The sequence below is a fragment of the Medicago sativa genome, chromosome 1 (assembly GCF_051527215.1).
Source record: "Medicago sativa cultivar Bolivia chromosome 1, Bolivia_mono, whole genome shotgun sequence".
NCBI lineage: Eukaryota > Viridiplantae > Streptophyta > Magnoliopsida > Fabales > Fabaceae > Medicago > Medicago sativa.
This window is the reverse complement of record NC_140749.1, coordinates 70,412,149-70,428,240: the sequence shown is the minus strand read 5'-3', so window position 1 is coordinate 70,428,240 and position 16,092 is coordinate 70,412,149. Positions and strand designations below refer to the sequence as shown.

The 16,092-nt window shown below is 32.5% G+C and overlaps 3 protein-coding genes across 3 annotated transcripts; 2 read left to right on the top strand and 1 right to left on the bottom strand.

Moving 5' to 3' along the window:
• Window positions 1-7,020: 7,020 nt before the first annotated feature.
• On the top strand, window positions 7,021-8,224 carry LOC146956910 (protein yippee-like At4g27745). The gene is made up of 3 exons (XM_085721965.1): window positions 7,021-7,177; window positions 7,294-7,431; window positions 7,873-8,224. Exons 2-3 carry the CDS (start codon window positions 7,339-7,341, stop codon window positions 8,098-8,100), a joined length of 321 nt encoding a protein of 106 aa, XP_085578091.1. The 5' UTR covers window positions 7,021-7,177; window positions 7,294-7,338; the 3' UTR covers window positions 8,101-8,224.
• Window positions 8,225-8,893: 669 nt separating this feature from the next.
• LOC146956909 (uncharacterized) lies at window positions 8,894-9,301 on the top strand. The gene has a single exon (XM_085749860.1). It carries the CDS (start codon window positions 8,894-8,896, stop codon window positions 9,299-9,301), a length of 408 nt encoding a protein of 135 aa, XP_085605986.1.
• A 659-nt stretch (window positions 9,302-9,960) lies between these two features.
• Window positions 9,961-14,438, bottom strand: LOC146956908 (uncharacterized). The gene is made up of 4 exons (XM_085749854.1): window positions 11,624-14,438; window positions 11,289-11,538; window positions 10,888-11,119; window positions 9,961-10,789 (listed from the first exon to the last, which is right to left on the bottom strand). The coding sequence occupies exons 1-4, from the start codon at window positions 13,397-13,399 to the stop codon at window positions 9,961-9,963; spliced, it is 3,087 nt and encodes a 1,028-aa protein (XP_085605980.1). The 5' UTR covers window positions 13,400-14,438.
• Window positions 14,439-16,092: the final 1,654 nt, after the last annotated feature.

Here is a 16,092-nt window from a genome sequence, read left to right as displayed (position 1 = left end):
GTTTCTATGTCAAACGGAAAAAATTGCTTACTCATAAGTTGTAAACGAATCTTACATGTTTTATTCAAACAAATTGTGGGAATGAATAAATTGCGCCATTTGCGGTCAATTATTATATTTTGTTTAGCTCACTATAAGCAATCACCGCAATTTATAAAGCAATTTGAACACAAAAGTTACAATTTTTTAGTGACAACACAGATGTAACATTTGATAAGGATATGGCTTCAATTTAAAAAATTGTTGCTTGGTCCTTACAATTATTTATCAAAAACAAAAGTTCATCTTCATACAATTATTTAGTGACAATAAGAGAGCATTTCATTAACCATTAATTGAATCACTACAATATTATTGAAAGGACACCAATAGGCAAACTCTTAATCTTTTATTTCCACCTTTGGATATGGCTCTTTGTTTGCAGTGCATTTATGTCACTCAAACAAGTAGCTATGTATCTTCCTCAACCCGTATTCTCTTATGGACAACTTTATGTCGCAATATCCAGAGTGACCTCCAGGAGTAGTTTGAAGATTTTAATGACTGGTGAGAATGGTGCGCATGGATATCACTTTGAATGTGGTTTACAAGGAGATTTTCCGTAATCTACCAAACTAAGGTCTTTTTTTATTGTAATTTTATCATAAACATTTTATGATGTACTGCAAGCACATTTTAATTTTAATATATTTGCACGTTTTATTTCCAATCGATATGACCCGTGCGGCAGCACGGGTGGATGGTCTAGTCCTCTTTAATCCCCTAATCACTAAATTTAACAAAACATTTAGGCTTTATTTGAGAGTTTGGAAGGAAGGAGAAGAGAGAGCTTTGATGGATGGAAAATATAGGGGAAAATAGAGAATTCTTTCAAATTTTTAGAAAGAGTATTTTGTTAGAGAATGATAAATTAATGTTTATGATTAATATATTTTTAATTTAAGAATATCACAACAACATAGATTAAATTTGAAGAATTCATATAAACTCTCCAAAACTCCCTTAAATCCTCCTCCAATCAAACTTCCGAGTTCCCTTAAATGAAGAGGATTTTGTATTATGAAGAAAAATGAACCCCCAAAGCCTTTACCTTCTAATGTCCTATAAATTTCTCTCACCAATTACTTTTTTTAGTAGTGATATTTTATCATTTATGCTATTTTTATATAAATATTAATTTATAATATATAATTTTGACCTCGATAGTCAACTGTTTTGGATCAGTTACTTACCATAACCTCAAATGACAATTCAAATATATAAAGGGAATGGTGGTTTATCATATCAAAGGATAACTACAAACATTTTGTGTAAGATGGAACCAAGTGACAATGCAGAACTAGGTTGTGATGAAATTGGAGTTGAACCTGGCCCCAAAAGGAGGTAGGTTTTTATTGTAGACACAGATATGTTTATATAGTGGATAATCATTTTCTTTTATGTAATCTTGCTATTGTTGTGATTTTGCAGAAATACAGAGATCGCGGTCTTAAATCAAATAGTTTCTTTATATAGGTCTTCCAGAGAGCCTAGAAATAATAACAACCAGTGAGATTGATGTCTTAGATGATGGATATAATTGGAGAAAATACGGGCAACGAGTTGGCAAAGGAAACCCTAATCCTAGGTGATATTTCTTCACCTTCACACTTTAATTTTATCTATTGAATTATCCATGAATGTTATGGTTGTCTTTATCGTCTAAGATTTGTTCCAAAAAATGAATTCAATTATTCACATTTATTAGTAGGATTATACTATTGTAAGAAATATGTTTTACTAGTGCACTGACATGAGATCCATATAGTTTATTAATAAGTGGACAGGTCTCGTAAGTTGACAAGGGGGTGCAGGGGGATTTTCCCCTATAGTATAATTCTTGGATTATCTTTTAAATTGACATGTAATATTTAAACACTAGTAGTAATTTGTAACCTTAAGTTGAACATATGTAAAAGGTATTGCATGCGCTTTATACTTTGTCAAAATTTGGGATCAAATTCCATGTATTATTTTTTTTGGGTGTTAACCCTCTAGATTCCAAGGGAGGGGGACCCGATAATTTGAGTTGGCTGTGAGGGAAGTATCGCATGGTCAAGAATTGGTTCATCCAAGAATTGAAATCGGGTTCCCCTAAATAAGGGTGTACACGGGTTGGGTTGGATCGGGTTTGACCAAACTAATTACGCAACCCGTTTAATTTTCAATGGGTCGGGTTCATCAGCAGAACCACATTTTCACTATCAAACCCGAACCATATCAACTTAATTATGAATGGGTTGGGTTCGTGGATTGTGCATCTAAAATAAAAATATATATATATAATTTTGATAGAAAAAATTATTAGTTTTGAAATTATAAGTAAATACGTAGTTTGGAATGAAAATCTATTGTAAATGAAATTAGAGTTAGGTTGAACTCATAATTGTTTTTGGTATGAATTGAGCTCAGATAAAAAATAGGCATATATTTTTCTTAAATTTTTGACTTAAAATGATATAGTAATATAATAAATCAATACCGACGAGTTAGGTCCAACCAAAAAATAATATGGGCAAGTTGGCTCCACGAGTTCAAAAACTTAAGAAAATTGTTGTTGACACATTAGCTTTGGCTAGGATATACATGTAAAAGACGTTTTTACCCCTTCGGTAGTTAACTGCCGAATTATAAAACCGGTTGCAGTTAACTACCGAGGAAAACTTCGGCAGTAAACTAGCGAGGAAAATTGAAAACTTCGGCAGTTAACTGCCGAGGAAACCTCAAACCTGTTTTTTTTTTTTTTTGACAAAAACCATTAATTCTTTAAACCTAAATTTTCCTTAATTAAATTTAATTCTTTAATTATTTTATGGAATTAAACATAATTCTTTTTATGATTTCATTAATGTGATTTTGTTGCCATAATGAAGAAATATGGATTTTGTTGCCATTAAATACACGATTCTTTTTATAAAGTTGTTGATTTCATTCATATAATTTTGTTGCCATAAATAAAAAAATATGAGATCCTATAATTACTACATATTCAATCACGTTTCTTAATTAAAAAGAGGGTTTTTTTTTTTTAAGAATAGAAGAGTGGTTTTATTTGTACAAAAAAAAAAGGTATTATTGATAGAATAATTACAAATATAATTATTTGAAAGAGAGATGAATAATATTTGAAATATTATAATTTGTCTACAGCAAAAAAAATCTGAAATATTATAATTAATTACTAATAATTACAAATATAATTATTCTATCATTTGTAACGTTTTTGTTGTTGCATTTTTTTTTATTGAATCATCATTTTAGGTCCATTAACTACTGATTGCAGATATTATTCATCTCTCGTATTTCTTCATTTATGGCAACAAAATCACATGAATGAAATCATAAAAAGAATTATGTTTAATTCCTTAAAAGGATTAAAGAATTAAATTTAATTAAGGAAAATTTAGGTTTAAAGAATAAAAAGAATTAATGGTTTTTGTCAAAAAAAAAACAGGTTTGAGGTTTCCTCGGCAGTTAACTGCCGAAGTTTTCAGATTTCCTCAGTAGTTTACTACCGAAGTTTTCCTCGGTAGTTAACTGCAGCCGGTTTCATAATTCGGCAGTTAACTACCGAAGGGGTAAAAACGTCTTTTACATGTGTGCCCTAGCCAAAGCTAATGTGTCAACAACAATTTTCAAAACTTAAACATTAAACATAATACCTGAAACTAAACTTTGTGGGTTGGATCGGGTTAAACCCGTAATTGATAAGTTCATGTAATTAGTGAATTTGGTTAGTTTGAGTCACCAGGTCCGTGGGTCGACCCACACCCATGAACACTCCTATCCCCGAATTTCATGTATTATTTGTTTTAATTAGTTTTTGATAATTGTTTTCTTCTAAAAAAAGGTTGTTGTTCAAACATTGATGCTTGCCTGTATCATGTTTAGGAGCTATTACAAATGTACGACACCGGGTTGTAGCATTCGAAAGTGTGTAGAGAGAGCTTGGGTGGATCCTAAAGATGTCATCACAACGTATGTAGGAAGCCATAATCATGACGTTCCAACATCTATGGCTAATAGCCACACTATTTCCAACACCAGTTATGAGGAGCCTTGTTTTGACGGTATTGGTAATGGTGGCGACAATATTTAACAGCAACGACCTGTAGTGAAGAACAAATAATCTAAGCTACTAGTTTATGGTTTGAAGAACTGTAACTTATTTTACAAAAATGCATGTGGTGCATCCTTAAACATAGTTATGTGGCCCTTAGAATTGACTTTACTGAACTGAAATAGCTCATCTTTGAGTTGAAAAAAATAAATAAAGAATCTTATGATGAATTATTGCAATATTTTCATGGTAAAACACTACTCATTGTGGAATTCTTTTAATGTTTGAATCTTATATTTGAATGTTTCATGTTAAAAATCACGACGAGTTAGATAAAATCATAATAACATCATGATTTTGTTGAAATTCCGATTTTTTTGCCAAACTTATCATAATCTCAAACATGCAATAATGTTCTTTACAACAAATTCAATCAATCAACCAAGTTAGAAACATTGCGTCCCTAATTCTTTTTTTTTAAACTTATTATTACAATCTAAATAATAAAACTAATTATAAAAAGTTATACCAAATATAAAAAATACAATATATCAAGGTCTTAATAATGACAATATTTTGTTCATAGTTATTAAACATGGGAATACAACTATTTTTATGAACATTTTTATCGTCGGATCGATCCAACTTTTATTATTCTCAAGATTTCTAAAGATGTGGACCTTAATACTCACCCCCATTTTATTTTTTGGGGGCTTTGTGACACCATTTTCTTTAGCTGAAAAATATCTCAAGAGGGGTGGACTAAGCTGAACTATGATGGAACTTATAAAGAGTCTTTTAATCTTGTTGGATGAGGTGGTCTCCATAGAATTCCGATGGCAAGTGATTCCAAAACTTTAATAGGCATGGTGGCATGAAGTGTTAAAATGAATGATAGCTCATCCATCTTAATTTGAATTGACATGTCCTTTTCAATCATACTTAACAATGGACAATAGAATTGTGGATTGGTTCGCCACATGGCCGTATCTGAGGTAGGATGAAGAGGGCGACTATCCTAAACCTCAAAAAGTAAGTACAAAATCTATATCTCAATAAAAAAAAATTGGGGTCCATTAGACGGTACAAAATTATAAAATTGGGGTCCTTTAACATTCAACTTAATCAGGTTTATTTTCATGAGAGATTGAAAGTTGAATTTTTTTTGGAAACTAATTTTGGGTTTCATGTTTTATGTGAGACTATAAAATCTGGAGATATTGTAATATGGGAACACCTTCATAAATAATTCACCATGGACTTATACTTAAAATATGTTTAAAACTTCAAAGACGACAAACATCGTCTATTGATAGTAGATGTTAATGGTACCGCTCATTTTTTAAATTGAAATAATGATTTAAATTATACCAGTTTGACTAAAAAATGAGGAAAAAACTTGTATTGAATTGACATCAATTAAGTCATTCTTAGTGTAAATATGAGAAGGATCATAAGTTTTATTAATGAATAGTATTATCGATCGTCGTAGAAATTTATGATGAATTTAAGTATTGATTTGCGTAGGACTGTTTATGAAGATGTTCCATCGAAGAATTCATCCTAAAATTAGACTTAAAAAAATATTACTGACATTTTTAGTCCTTATAAAATATCGATTTTTATTTTTGGCCATTTAAAATTTCACATTTTTTCTTGAAGGAAATTTTCCCAAATTTTTTTTAAGAAAATTTTCTTAATTTTTAGTCTTTACCTTTTATGAAAACAAATGTTTTTATGTCCGCATTGTTATAATAGATACGGACTAAACTAAAGTTGTTAGAAAAGATATTTTTTTTATAAAAGTTAGAGGAGGCTAAACTTTTTTTTTTTTTGAGAGAAGGAAGCTAAACTTAAAAGATGCAAGTTTTATAGGAAATACAAATATATCAAGTTTTATAGGAAATACAAATATATTTATCCCAAAATATAAAAAATATAAAAAAATTGACATTCGTGACTTTTAGTTTTGAGTACAACACATTCATGACTTTAGCCTTTAAGAAAATAATTAAGAGCGATTCATAGATCACACCCACGACTTAAAAAAATAAAGTATAAAGAAAACCCACGATTTAATAAAATAAACAAGAGGTGGAGTATTTTTTTTTTATTTTTTTTGAAGAAGAGGTGGTGGAGTATCTTGTGAACAAACTACTTAAACTTACGGGATCATGTTAACCATTGCCCCTGGAGCACTAGTTAAACATTTAAAAATGAAAAGTAAAAACAAAGTCAGCATTAAAAGCAACACTTTTTCAAATTTTAAAAAGTAAAATACACAATTTGCGAGAAAACATTTCCTTTTATAATCCCTTGACTAGTGCTCTGGGGGCACTGGTTAACATTTTCCTAAACTTAATACGTCATTTCTTAATATAATCACAACAACTAATGTAAATTGTAAAACAAAAATGTCATCCATGCGTAGAAAACTCTAATAATTTATATGAATTTAATTGATGGGTCATGTTAACCGGTGCCCCAGGGGCACTGGTTAAGGAAGCCAAAGAAGAAATTGTTAGTCAAAAAAGACATTTTTTAAGCTTTTAATGCATTGATTACGCAGCTTTCAATGCAAAAATTACTATATTTGCTTCCTTAACCAGTGTCTCGGGGGCACCGGTTAACATTTCCCTTAATTTATATATTATGTGTCACTGTATAATTATTTTATGTATTGTCGTGTCAATTAATAAATATGAAAACACACGAGTTATTATTGGTATTAGTAAAGTAATTCAACACAATATTAGATGTATTCAATAATTAAAAAAAAAAAAGATGTATTCAATAATTAAACTCATAATTCATTTCCCAACTCATCATTTTATTTAGCTGGTATCTAATTTCTCATTTATTAATATTGCAATTCAAATATTAGTAACTTTACTAATCAGATGATCTGACAAGTAATAATCTCTTTTAACTTGTAAAGTGAGAGAAAAGTGAGGAAAAAAATCTCATTTTGTGGGTGACAAGCACAACTCAGTTCCGTACACAACAAGCAAATATCCTCAAAACAGAAACTTGCATAATTGAAGACAATCAATCATCAACGGCTACAAGAACAAGCAGGTACCAATAATTCAATTTCAAATTTACAATTTATTTATTTTTTATTTTTTATATTTTCATATTCATGTATGATGAAGATGATGATTATCTGCGTTTGGTGTGTATGTTGTTGCCAGTTTTATAGCCACTTTGTGAAGGGTTGAGCTCATAAAAGCTTTGAAATGGAGAGTTTGATTGGAACAAGATTGTACTTTTGCTTTAATTGTAGAAACCATGTTGCCCTTCATGATGATATTATTTCTAAAACCTTTCAGGTGAACACTCTCTCACCTTTCTCTATTAAGATTTGGAAAAATGTTCGATCAACACAGTATAAACATGTGGTTCTCCTTCATTTGATTTGTATTCTTTTCTATCGTTATTTTTAAGAAATGATATTTGTATAACCATTTTAAAGAATTTTTGATACAATCCATTTTCATACTTTCATTGTATTATTAATTTCTTCTTTTTTATCTCTATTATTTTTATCTAATAAAAATAAAGATTATCACAAAAGTTGTCTAAAAATGGTTGTATAAATGTCATTTCTCTCATACACATTTAAATATTACATTAGTGACCCAAAAATTCTAACACATGTGCACTTACTTTTATAAGAACGTTATATATTTTGGATTTGAACTTGATCAATTTATAATAACATGTTTAGGCAACAAATTAGTGATTCCAAGTTCATTTATATATAATTTCAGGGAAGAAATGGAAGAGGTTTTCTGTTTTCACATGCAATGAATGTCACAATAGGGCCAAAAGTAGACATGGAATTCATGACAGGTCTCCATACAATTGCTGATGTTTACTGTTGTGACTGCAATCAAGTGCTTGGTTGGAAGTTTGAGAGAGTCTATGAGGAAACTCAAAAGTACAAGGAAGGCAAATACATTCTTGAGAAGTCTAAAATTGTTAGGGAAAGCTTGTAAATGTTCAATTCAAATTGATCATGACAATTTAATTATTGTTCTTTCTGTGTATTCTTGTGTGATATTTGTTTTTATTCTTTGGTCACTAATATTGATTTTGAATGAATTGATTATTTAAAATTAATTATAGTTAAAATTAAATTAAATTTAAAGTGATTTATGTTTGAATGTAAAAAAAGCTTTAATTTCTAGCTTTAAAATAGAATCAATTAAGAAGGTAACCAAACATGTAAAAATAAATTTTACATTTCTATAATCAGCAAAAATGGAACCTAGCTTACGTTAGACAGCACTCTGGAAAATCCAATTAGAAGAAAATTAAAGTTTTGGAATATAATTCAATAAATTCACATATATTGAGAAGATTAACGTGTTGATTTGCCAGTTGAAGGATACATTAGAGACTATTATTGCACCTTAGGACACCGGAAAATCTAGGCTTATTTGATCTATTGGTCCCCTAATTAATTTCCATTTTTCATTTTGGTCCCATAAGTAATAAAACGTACCTTTTGGTCCCTTAGTTTTGTCACCGTTTACCAAAAAAATCCCATCCGTCAAAAAAATTGCTCTCCCGTTAGTATGAGCCACGTGGCGCGTCCTACGTGGCTAGTATAAAAGCGGCCAAAAAAAATTTCCAGCCAGAATTAGGGTTTTTCGAAATTGTTCTCCTTCTACCCCAAAATCTCTTCTCTCCTCTTCCAAAATCCATAACCCTTAATTTATTTTTTTCTCTTCATCATCTTCTCCCCGTTCTGCAATAATCTCACCATTCCTTTAAAAATCGAAAAACATGTCGAAGCAAAGCGGGCAATCCTACGGATCTGTTGGTTCGAGTATGAGAAGAAGAGAAGTGACTGAATGTAGGTGTGGTGAAGAAACAGTGATTCGTACTGTTACTGATAACACAAATCCAAACTGTGGGAAAAGATTTTGGGGATGCAAAAATTACAAGAATCACTTTGATAAAGGTTGTAGTTTTTTTAAGTTATTGGATGAAGAGGTTAGTGATGAGAGGGATTTGTTGATTGCAAAGCTGCAGAAGAAAAATTCGAAATTGAAGCATGAATTGGAGAAAACAAGGTTATGGTTGAAGAAGGCATTGATTTTTGGATTAACATGTTTTGCTGTTTGCCTGGTCTTAGGGACAATACTGATCTGCAAAATGAGTGTTTCATTGAGTCATATGTATTTGAAATAGTTTGATTGTAATAGAGTAGATGTTGTGTAATGAAGTAATTTATGGTTGTAATTGGTCATTGATATGAATGAAATTGTAATGGTTGTTTTGAGATGAATGAAATTTGAATGGTTATTTTGAATCAATGAATGTTAATGTCTATTCTTGAAAAAATCTGTATTGTAATTGTTCATCTGCAAAAAAACAAGATGTATTATGTTTATTTGAATGAGAAGGATTTATTTGAATTCTGTTTATAACAACTCTGATGCAAAAAACCAGAAGTATTTTTCTTTTTGGCAGAAGTATATTAGCAAAAGTATGTATCCACTATTGTGTAACATAAGAAGTATTTGTAATTGAACATAAACACACTCATGGTCATTAAACATTAACCAGAAGTTGCAAAAAAGCAGAAGTTGCAAATTGTAGCTTGCTTGCACTTAGGCATTACATAACCATTACAGACATACCATTCAAAAAACCAGAAGTTGCAAATTGTAGCTTGCTTGCACTTAGGCATTACATAACCATTACAGACATACCATTCAAAAAACCAGAAGTTGCACTTAGGCATTACTAACATATAAGCAATAAACTAGTTTCATCATTACATCACATAACAGTTACTACTGCTGGGTTGAAACAGAACCCTCAACTCTAGCAGAAGTTTTTTTTCTCTATGCATTTGAACCTTCAGGTTGTGTTGCAGACATCAGTTTTTCCTTCCTTTTCCTTTTTGGTCTACCATCAATTTGTGCACCTTGAGTTCTTTGAGTACTAGCATTCCTTTGAGTAGTGGCAGTTCTTTGAGAAGTGGCAGGTCTTTCAGAAGGTTGAGTAGCAGCATTCCTTTGAGTGTGAGCACCTTCAGCTGCAGCACCTTGAGCAGGTTGTGTAGCAGCATTCCTTTGAGTGTGAGCACCTTCAGTTGCAGCACCTTGAGCAGGTTGAGTAGCAGCATTCCTTTCTGTTGTTGGATGTGTTGTATCAGTCACTTGAGCAGTTTGCTGTGATGACCCTTCGCCTGATACAGGGTTTGATGAGCCTTCAGTTGTAGGAGGTGGTGGCAGCTTGCAAGTGGGCTTATTATGTCCACTTTGCTTGCATCTGCTACATTTCATTCCCCACCTAGCCCTTCTCATCTGTGTATCATCTTTCACAAGTTCATGGGCCTCTTTGTTCCTTTTCTTCTTAGGTCTTCCAGGTTGCTTCCTTATTGGTGGTTGCTGAAGATCATTGTATTCAGTTCTTTCCCACAAGCTTTGTCCATTAGCAGGGTAGATGACACTGCTATAGCAAGCAGCATATTTCTCCTTTTGGTACATGTCTGGAACATAGTCATACACATTCAAGTCTTGGTTCCTCATGCATGAAATGGCATGACAGCAGGGCAAAGCTGTCAATAACCATTTCCTACAGTCACACACCCACCTTTGCAAGTTAACATGGTACTTGTAGCCTGTACCAGACACATGCTTCACCTCATAATCAAACTCTGTGCTACGCCTATACACATAAAATCACGGAAAATATCATGATTTGCTCACATCCAGTACTCACAAAACATCAAGAAAATTGAATAAAAGAGATACAAAGTGACATACCTAACCAACCAGTTACTAGTGTAGGCAGATTCTCTTGCAATCCTCTTCTTGATGTTGGGAAGCACATCATCCTCATAACTTGCAATTTTTGTCCTGTTGGCATCCCACTTTTCCATCAAATACACCCTGATATCTTCACACATTGTCACAATTGGCTTTTGTCTAGGAATGACAATGGTTGAGTTGAATGCTTCTGACATATTGTTCACTAGAGTGTCACAATGTGAATTACCTGAAAATAATCAAAAATCATTACAGTGTTTAGCAGGTATTAATTTGAGTTTTTTAAAGAATGATAACTTAATGCATATGAGTTTTTTAAAGAATGATAACTTAAAGAGATGTCTCCAATGCTTAGCAGGTATAACATAATAGTAGTTTTAGGGAAACAAGAGGCATACCTGAAAACTGGGACTTACTCCAATGCTTAGCAGGTATTAATTTGAGGTAATCATATGCCCCCGGACTTATATCTTTTATCTCTTTCATTGCATCATCAAATGCATTTTGATAAGTTGCTTTAGCTGCCCTCCACATTAACTCTTTCAATTTCTTCCCAGGAAACTTCTTTCTGAAGTTATTATAGAGATGTCTGACACAAAATTTGTGCTCTACATCTGGAAGTAGTTCATCAATAGCAGGAAAAAGACCCTAGAAATAGAGTTTACAACAGAATATCAGTTTTAGAGAAACAATAAAAGTTATAATCATCAGACATTTCACAACACAAAATTACCTTTTGTTGATCACTAATAAAAGTGTATGTCTTGCACAGTTTGGTTCCACCTAAGTCAGCAATTAGAAGCTCCAAAAACCATTTCCATGAATCCTTTGTTTCACCTTCTACCACAGCAAATGCAATTGGTAGCATCTGATCATTTGGATCTCTCCCAATTGCAGCTAGCAATTGCCCACCATAATAACCCTTCAAGAAGCATCCATCCAGTCCAATCACATGCCTACACTGAAAAAAACTATCTTTGCAAGCTTTGAAACAAATATACATCCTCTGAAAATGAGGACATAACACTGCTCCAGGCCTCTCAACATCTTCCTCATTACCTTGAAAAGGCATAGTACTAACTCTCACAGTAGACCCCACATTTGACCTCATAAGCTCATGAGTGTAATCATATATCCTGGTATACTGCTCCCTGAAAGATCCATCAATCTTATCTATTGCCTTACCTTTAGCTCTATAAGCTTTGTTCAAATTGATTTCCAAACCCCATTTCTCAACTGTTCTGTTCATGATATCTGTCAGTTTCAAATTTTGATTTTCCCTAACTCTGCTATGAAGTTTACTTCCCAACCAATCAGAATTCAACATCTTTAACTTAAACTCTCTGCTGCATTTGTGGAGCCTTTGAATCTTCCTCAGTTGCCAAGTCTCTTCATTTGGAATCTTAGTACAACAAGCCTCAAACAAGCAATTACCTTTAGCTCCCTTACAGATTACTCTCACCCTTCTCTTATCATTTTTCCTAAACTTTAGATCCCTTCCAGAATGAACTGCATATGTTCTTATTGCATCCCGAAATGATTTCTTAGACACAAAGTATGTACCTAACTCCCAATGGTAATCTCTCATGTTATCAAGCATCTTGAAGGTTGGAAATTTAACACCAGGACCCCCATCTTCATCTTCAGTATCACACCCACTATCTAAATCTTCACTGTCATAATCCTCATCCTCACTCAACCCCCTATCTCTAACTACACCAGATGGTCCACCCTGCTCAGTGTTGTTAACTCCCTCAGCAATCAGATCTTCTTCAAACACGGTTTCACTAACTCTTTGTTGTTGTAGTTGCTTTGGTGGTCTACCCCTTTTCTTCTTAGGCTTACTTCCACTTGCTTCTTTCCCCTTCTCTTTTGACTGTCCTGCTTCTGCTTCTTTGTTTGTCACTCTTTCTGTTTCAGCTACAGCTTCAGTACCTCCTTCTGGAACTGCTTCATTTACCACCTCTTCATTCCTAATATTCTCAAAAGGTTCATTGATCCAGTCAGCAAATAAGTCATCTTCTTGTTGTGTTTCTGTACCTACAACATCACCATCACCAAAACCATCTTCCCCACAAAGCTCTTCTTCTTCTGGGTCTCCAAATTGTACACCTAGTGCACTATCTTCACTTTCATTCCCATCCCCTTTTGACCCATTCTCATCCACATACTCATCCACTACACCAGAAGGCCCACTTTCATTAACTCCCATATTTAAATCAGTTGGGACATTATTTATTCCCTCTTCCAAAATAGTAGGGCCCACATTGACACTTTCCTCCACAACAGTAGGCCCCACATTAACACTTTCCTCCACCACAGTAGGACCCACAGTCTCTCTATCATCCACCACATATGTGGGACCCTCATCAGTCACTACAGTCTCCATATTCCCATCATCTCCCTCATTTTCCATCTCCACAGCAACTCCTTCATTCTCATTATCCACAGCTTCTCCTTCATTCTCCATCTCCACACCTAGTCCTACATTTTCTCCCTCATTATCCATCTCCACAGCAACTCCATCATTGTCCACCTCCTCAACTATTTCTTCCAAATGAACACCTACATTTTCTCCCTCGTTGTGCACAGGATATTGAATAGGATACTCTATCAAAGGGTTCAACTCCCCCCATTTGTGGTTGATCTCCTACTGTATGTTCTACATACAAATGTACTCTCTCAAACATCTGTCCTATATTCATCATCCTCCTACAGTCATTGTCATTCCTTAACCTAATTAAGTCAACCTCTAAGGTTGGGTCATGGTACCAAAGTGAGCTAACCATTGGGTACCCCATACGTTTTACAGTTGATAAAATGGAGAAGTAACTCCAATAGTCTGGTTCACACTCTAGTACAGTCTCAATCCCATTGTAACTAGCATGGTGAAACTCATCAAAAACCCCCCCATGGTGAAGAACCAGCAAAAACATACCTTCTAACTGTTACAATTCAAAACGACATAACAACATAAGTTTTTGCACACAGCTTTACATACAAACAGTAAACCCTAGCATGAATATGAAAAATTTTCAAACAGTGAATGATTTTTTCGTTTAAAAAGGGGTTTTTTAATTAAAACCCTAACCCTAAACCAGAAACCATAACCAAAAACCATTCACGTTTAACAAAACATAAACCCTAAATTCGAAATGGAGAAGAAACACGAAAACTAACCTCTTCGTTCGAATCGAACTCTTCATCGGAGCCAGCCATGGAACGATTTTGCTTCAGTTTCCCCTTCGTCTTCTTCCTTCAGTTCAACAGATTTTATCAGCTTCTTACCTCTTCAACTTCTTCACTCTCTCGCTTTCTCTTTCTATTTCTGAAAAACACTACTGATTCTCTCTCTAGACTAAAACATAACCTTATATACTAGCCACGTAGGATGCGCCACGTGGCTCATACTAACGGGAGAGCAATTTTTTTGACGGATGGGATTTTTTTGGTAAACGGTGACAAAACTAAGGGACCAAAAGGTACGTTTTATTACTTATGGGACCAAAATGAAAAATGGAAATTAATTAGGGGACCAATGGATCAAATAAGCCGAAAATCTAATTGGAATAAAGAATTAGAAATTTAGAATTATAGAATAGCATTCTATATTTAGATAAGACAAGTATATTGATTTTTGCCATTTGAAGAAAACTTTGAGTATTATGACATCTTTGGCCAATTGCTAGGGAATATAGTTGGAAGGAACAATTCAATGAATTACTATTATTTTGCGCATCTAAAGTTGGAACTTGGTGAATGGTGATGCAATCATGCAATGATTACTTGTGCCATAAAGAAACTAGTACTAACTAAAGTAAACTATTTCGAATTTAAATTGATTACTAAAAAACAAATGTGTATGAGAAATAAATAATTTGTAGGTAAACTTTTAGTGTATGACATGTAGGAGTAGTATACACCCTCCACTCATAATTATAAGCAAAAATCAATATGTTAGATAAATAAGACATGTATTTATTATAGACCACATATATCATTTAATGAATAAATCTAAAATATTTTTTTAATGACCACATATATTTTTGTTATAATAGTGACCGGAAGGTATAAGATAATGGAAATATGGAATATTCGAATGAGTAGAAGTAATGTCATGGTGGAATTGGTCACTAGTGGTTACCAATACCATGTCGGCTGTCGCTAAAATTGAACAATGATCATTCATTTCAGTTAATTACCATGAATTCCCTGTCTTTGGGGCCACTTGATACAACCCACTAGGGCCAAGAAAGAACCTTATAAATTCGGAAGGAACCTTTTTAATTTTAGGGTTAATAGTGTTTTACCCATGTAATATAGGTCATTTCCGAGTTTACCTCCTGTAAAATATTTTTTTTGGTTTACCCTCTGTAAAAAAAAAATTCCAGAATACCCCCCTAATAGGCCATACAAAAATGAATTTATTTTTTTCTTCAGAAATTTTGGTTTTTGTATGACCTATTAGGGGGGTATTCTGGAAAAAATATATTTTACAGGGGTAAACAAAAAAAAAGTATTTTACAGGGGGTAAATCTGGAAATGACATATATTACAGGGGGTAAAGCACCATTAACCCTTAATTTTATATACCACTTTTCTAAAAATATACTAAATTTTTGTTTCAGTCTCTCTAAAATTTTCTTTCAATTTTTAGTTTCTATAAAATTTTCAATCACTACTTTTGATCCCTATTTTTAAGTAAATTTTTTATATTTTTTAATGAAATTGTACATAAATGTATAGAATATAGTAAAAATCACTCAAAAAAAAAATTAGAATTTTTTAACAAAACATAAATTAAATATGAATTTTTTACCAACAAAAATATAAAAATTTATATTTAATTCATGTTTTGGTAAAAAAATTCTAATATTTTTTTAGAGATCCTTATAATATTATAAATTTTTCTGCAAAATTTTATTCAAAAATACGAATTCTACATGAATTTACATTAAATAAGGGACCAAAAGTATTGAAAATTTTTTAGAGGACTAAAAGTTGAAGAAATTTTTTAGAGGGACTAAAACGAAAAGTTAACATATTTATAGGGATCAAAAACATATTTAACCCAAAAATAAAAATCTCACATGTTTTCGACCAATAAGTTCTCTTAACAGATACTATCGTTTGAAAATAGATAGGATCATTGAATATAATAATATTATATTCAATAAATATTTTTTTTTAAATGACAATTTT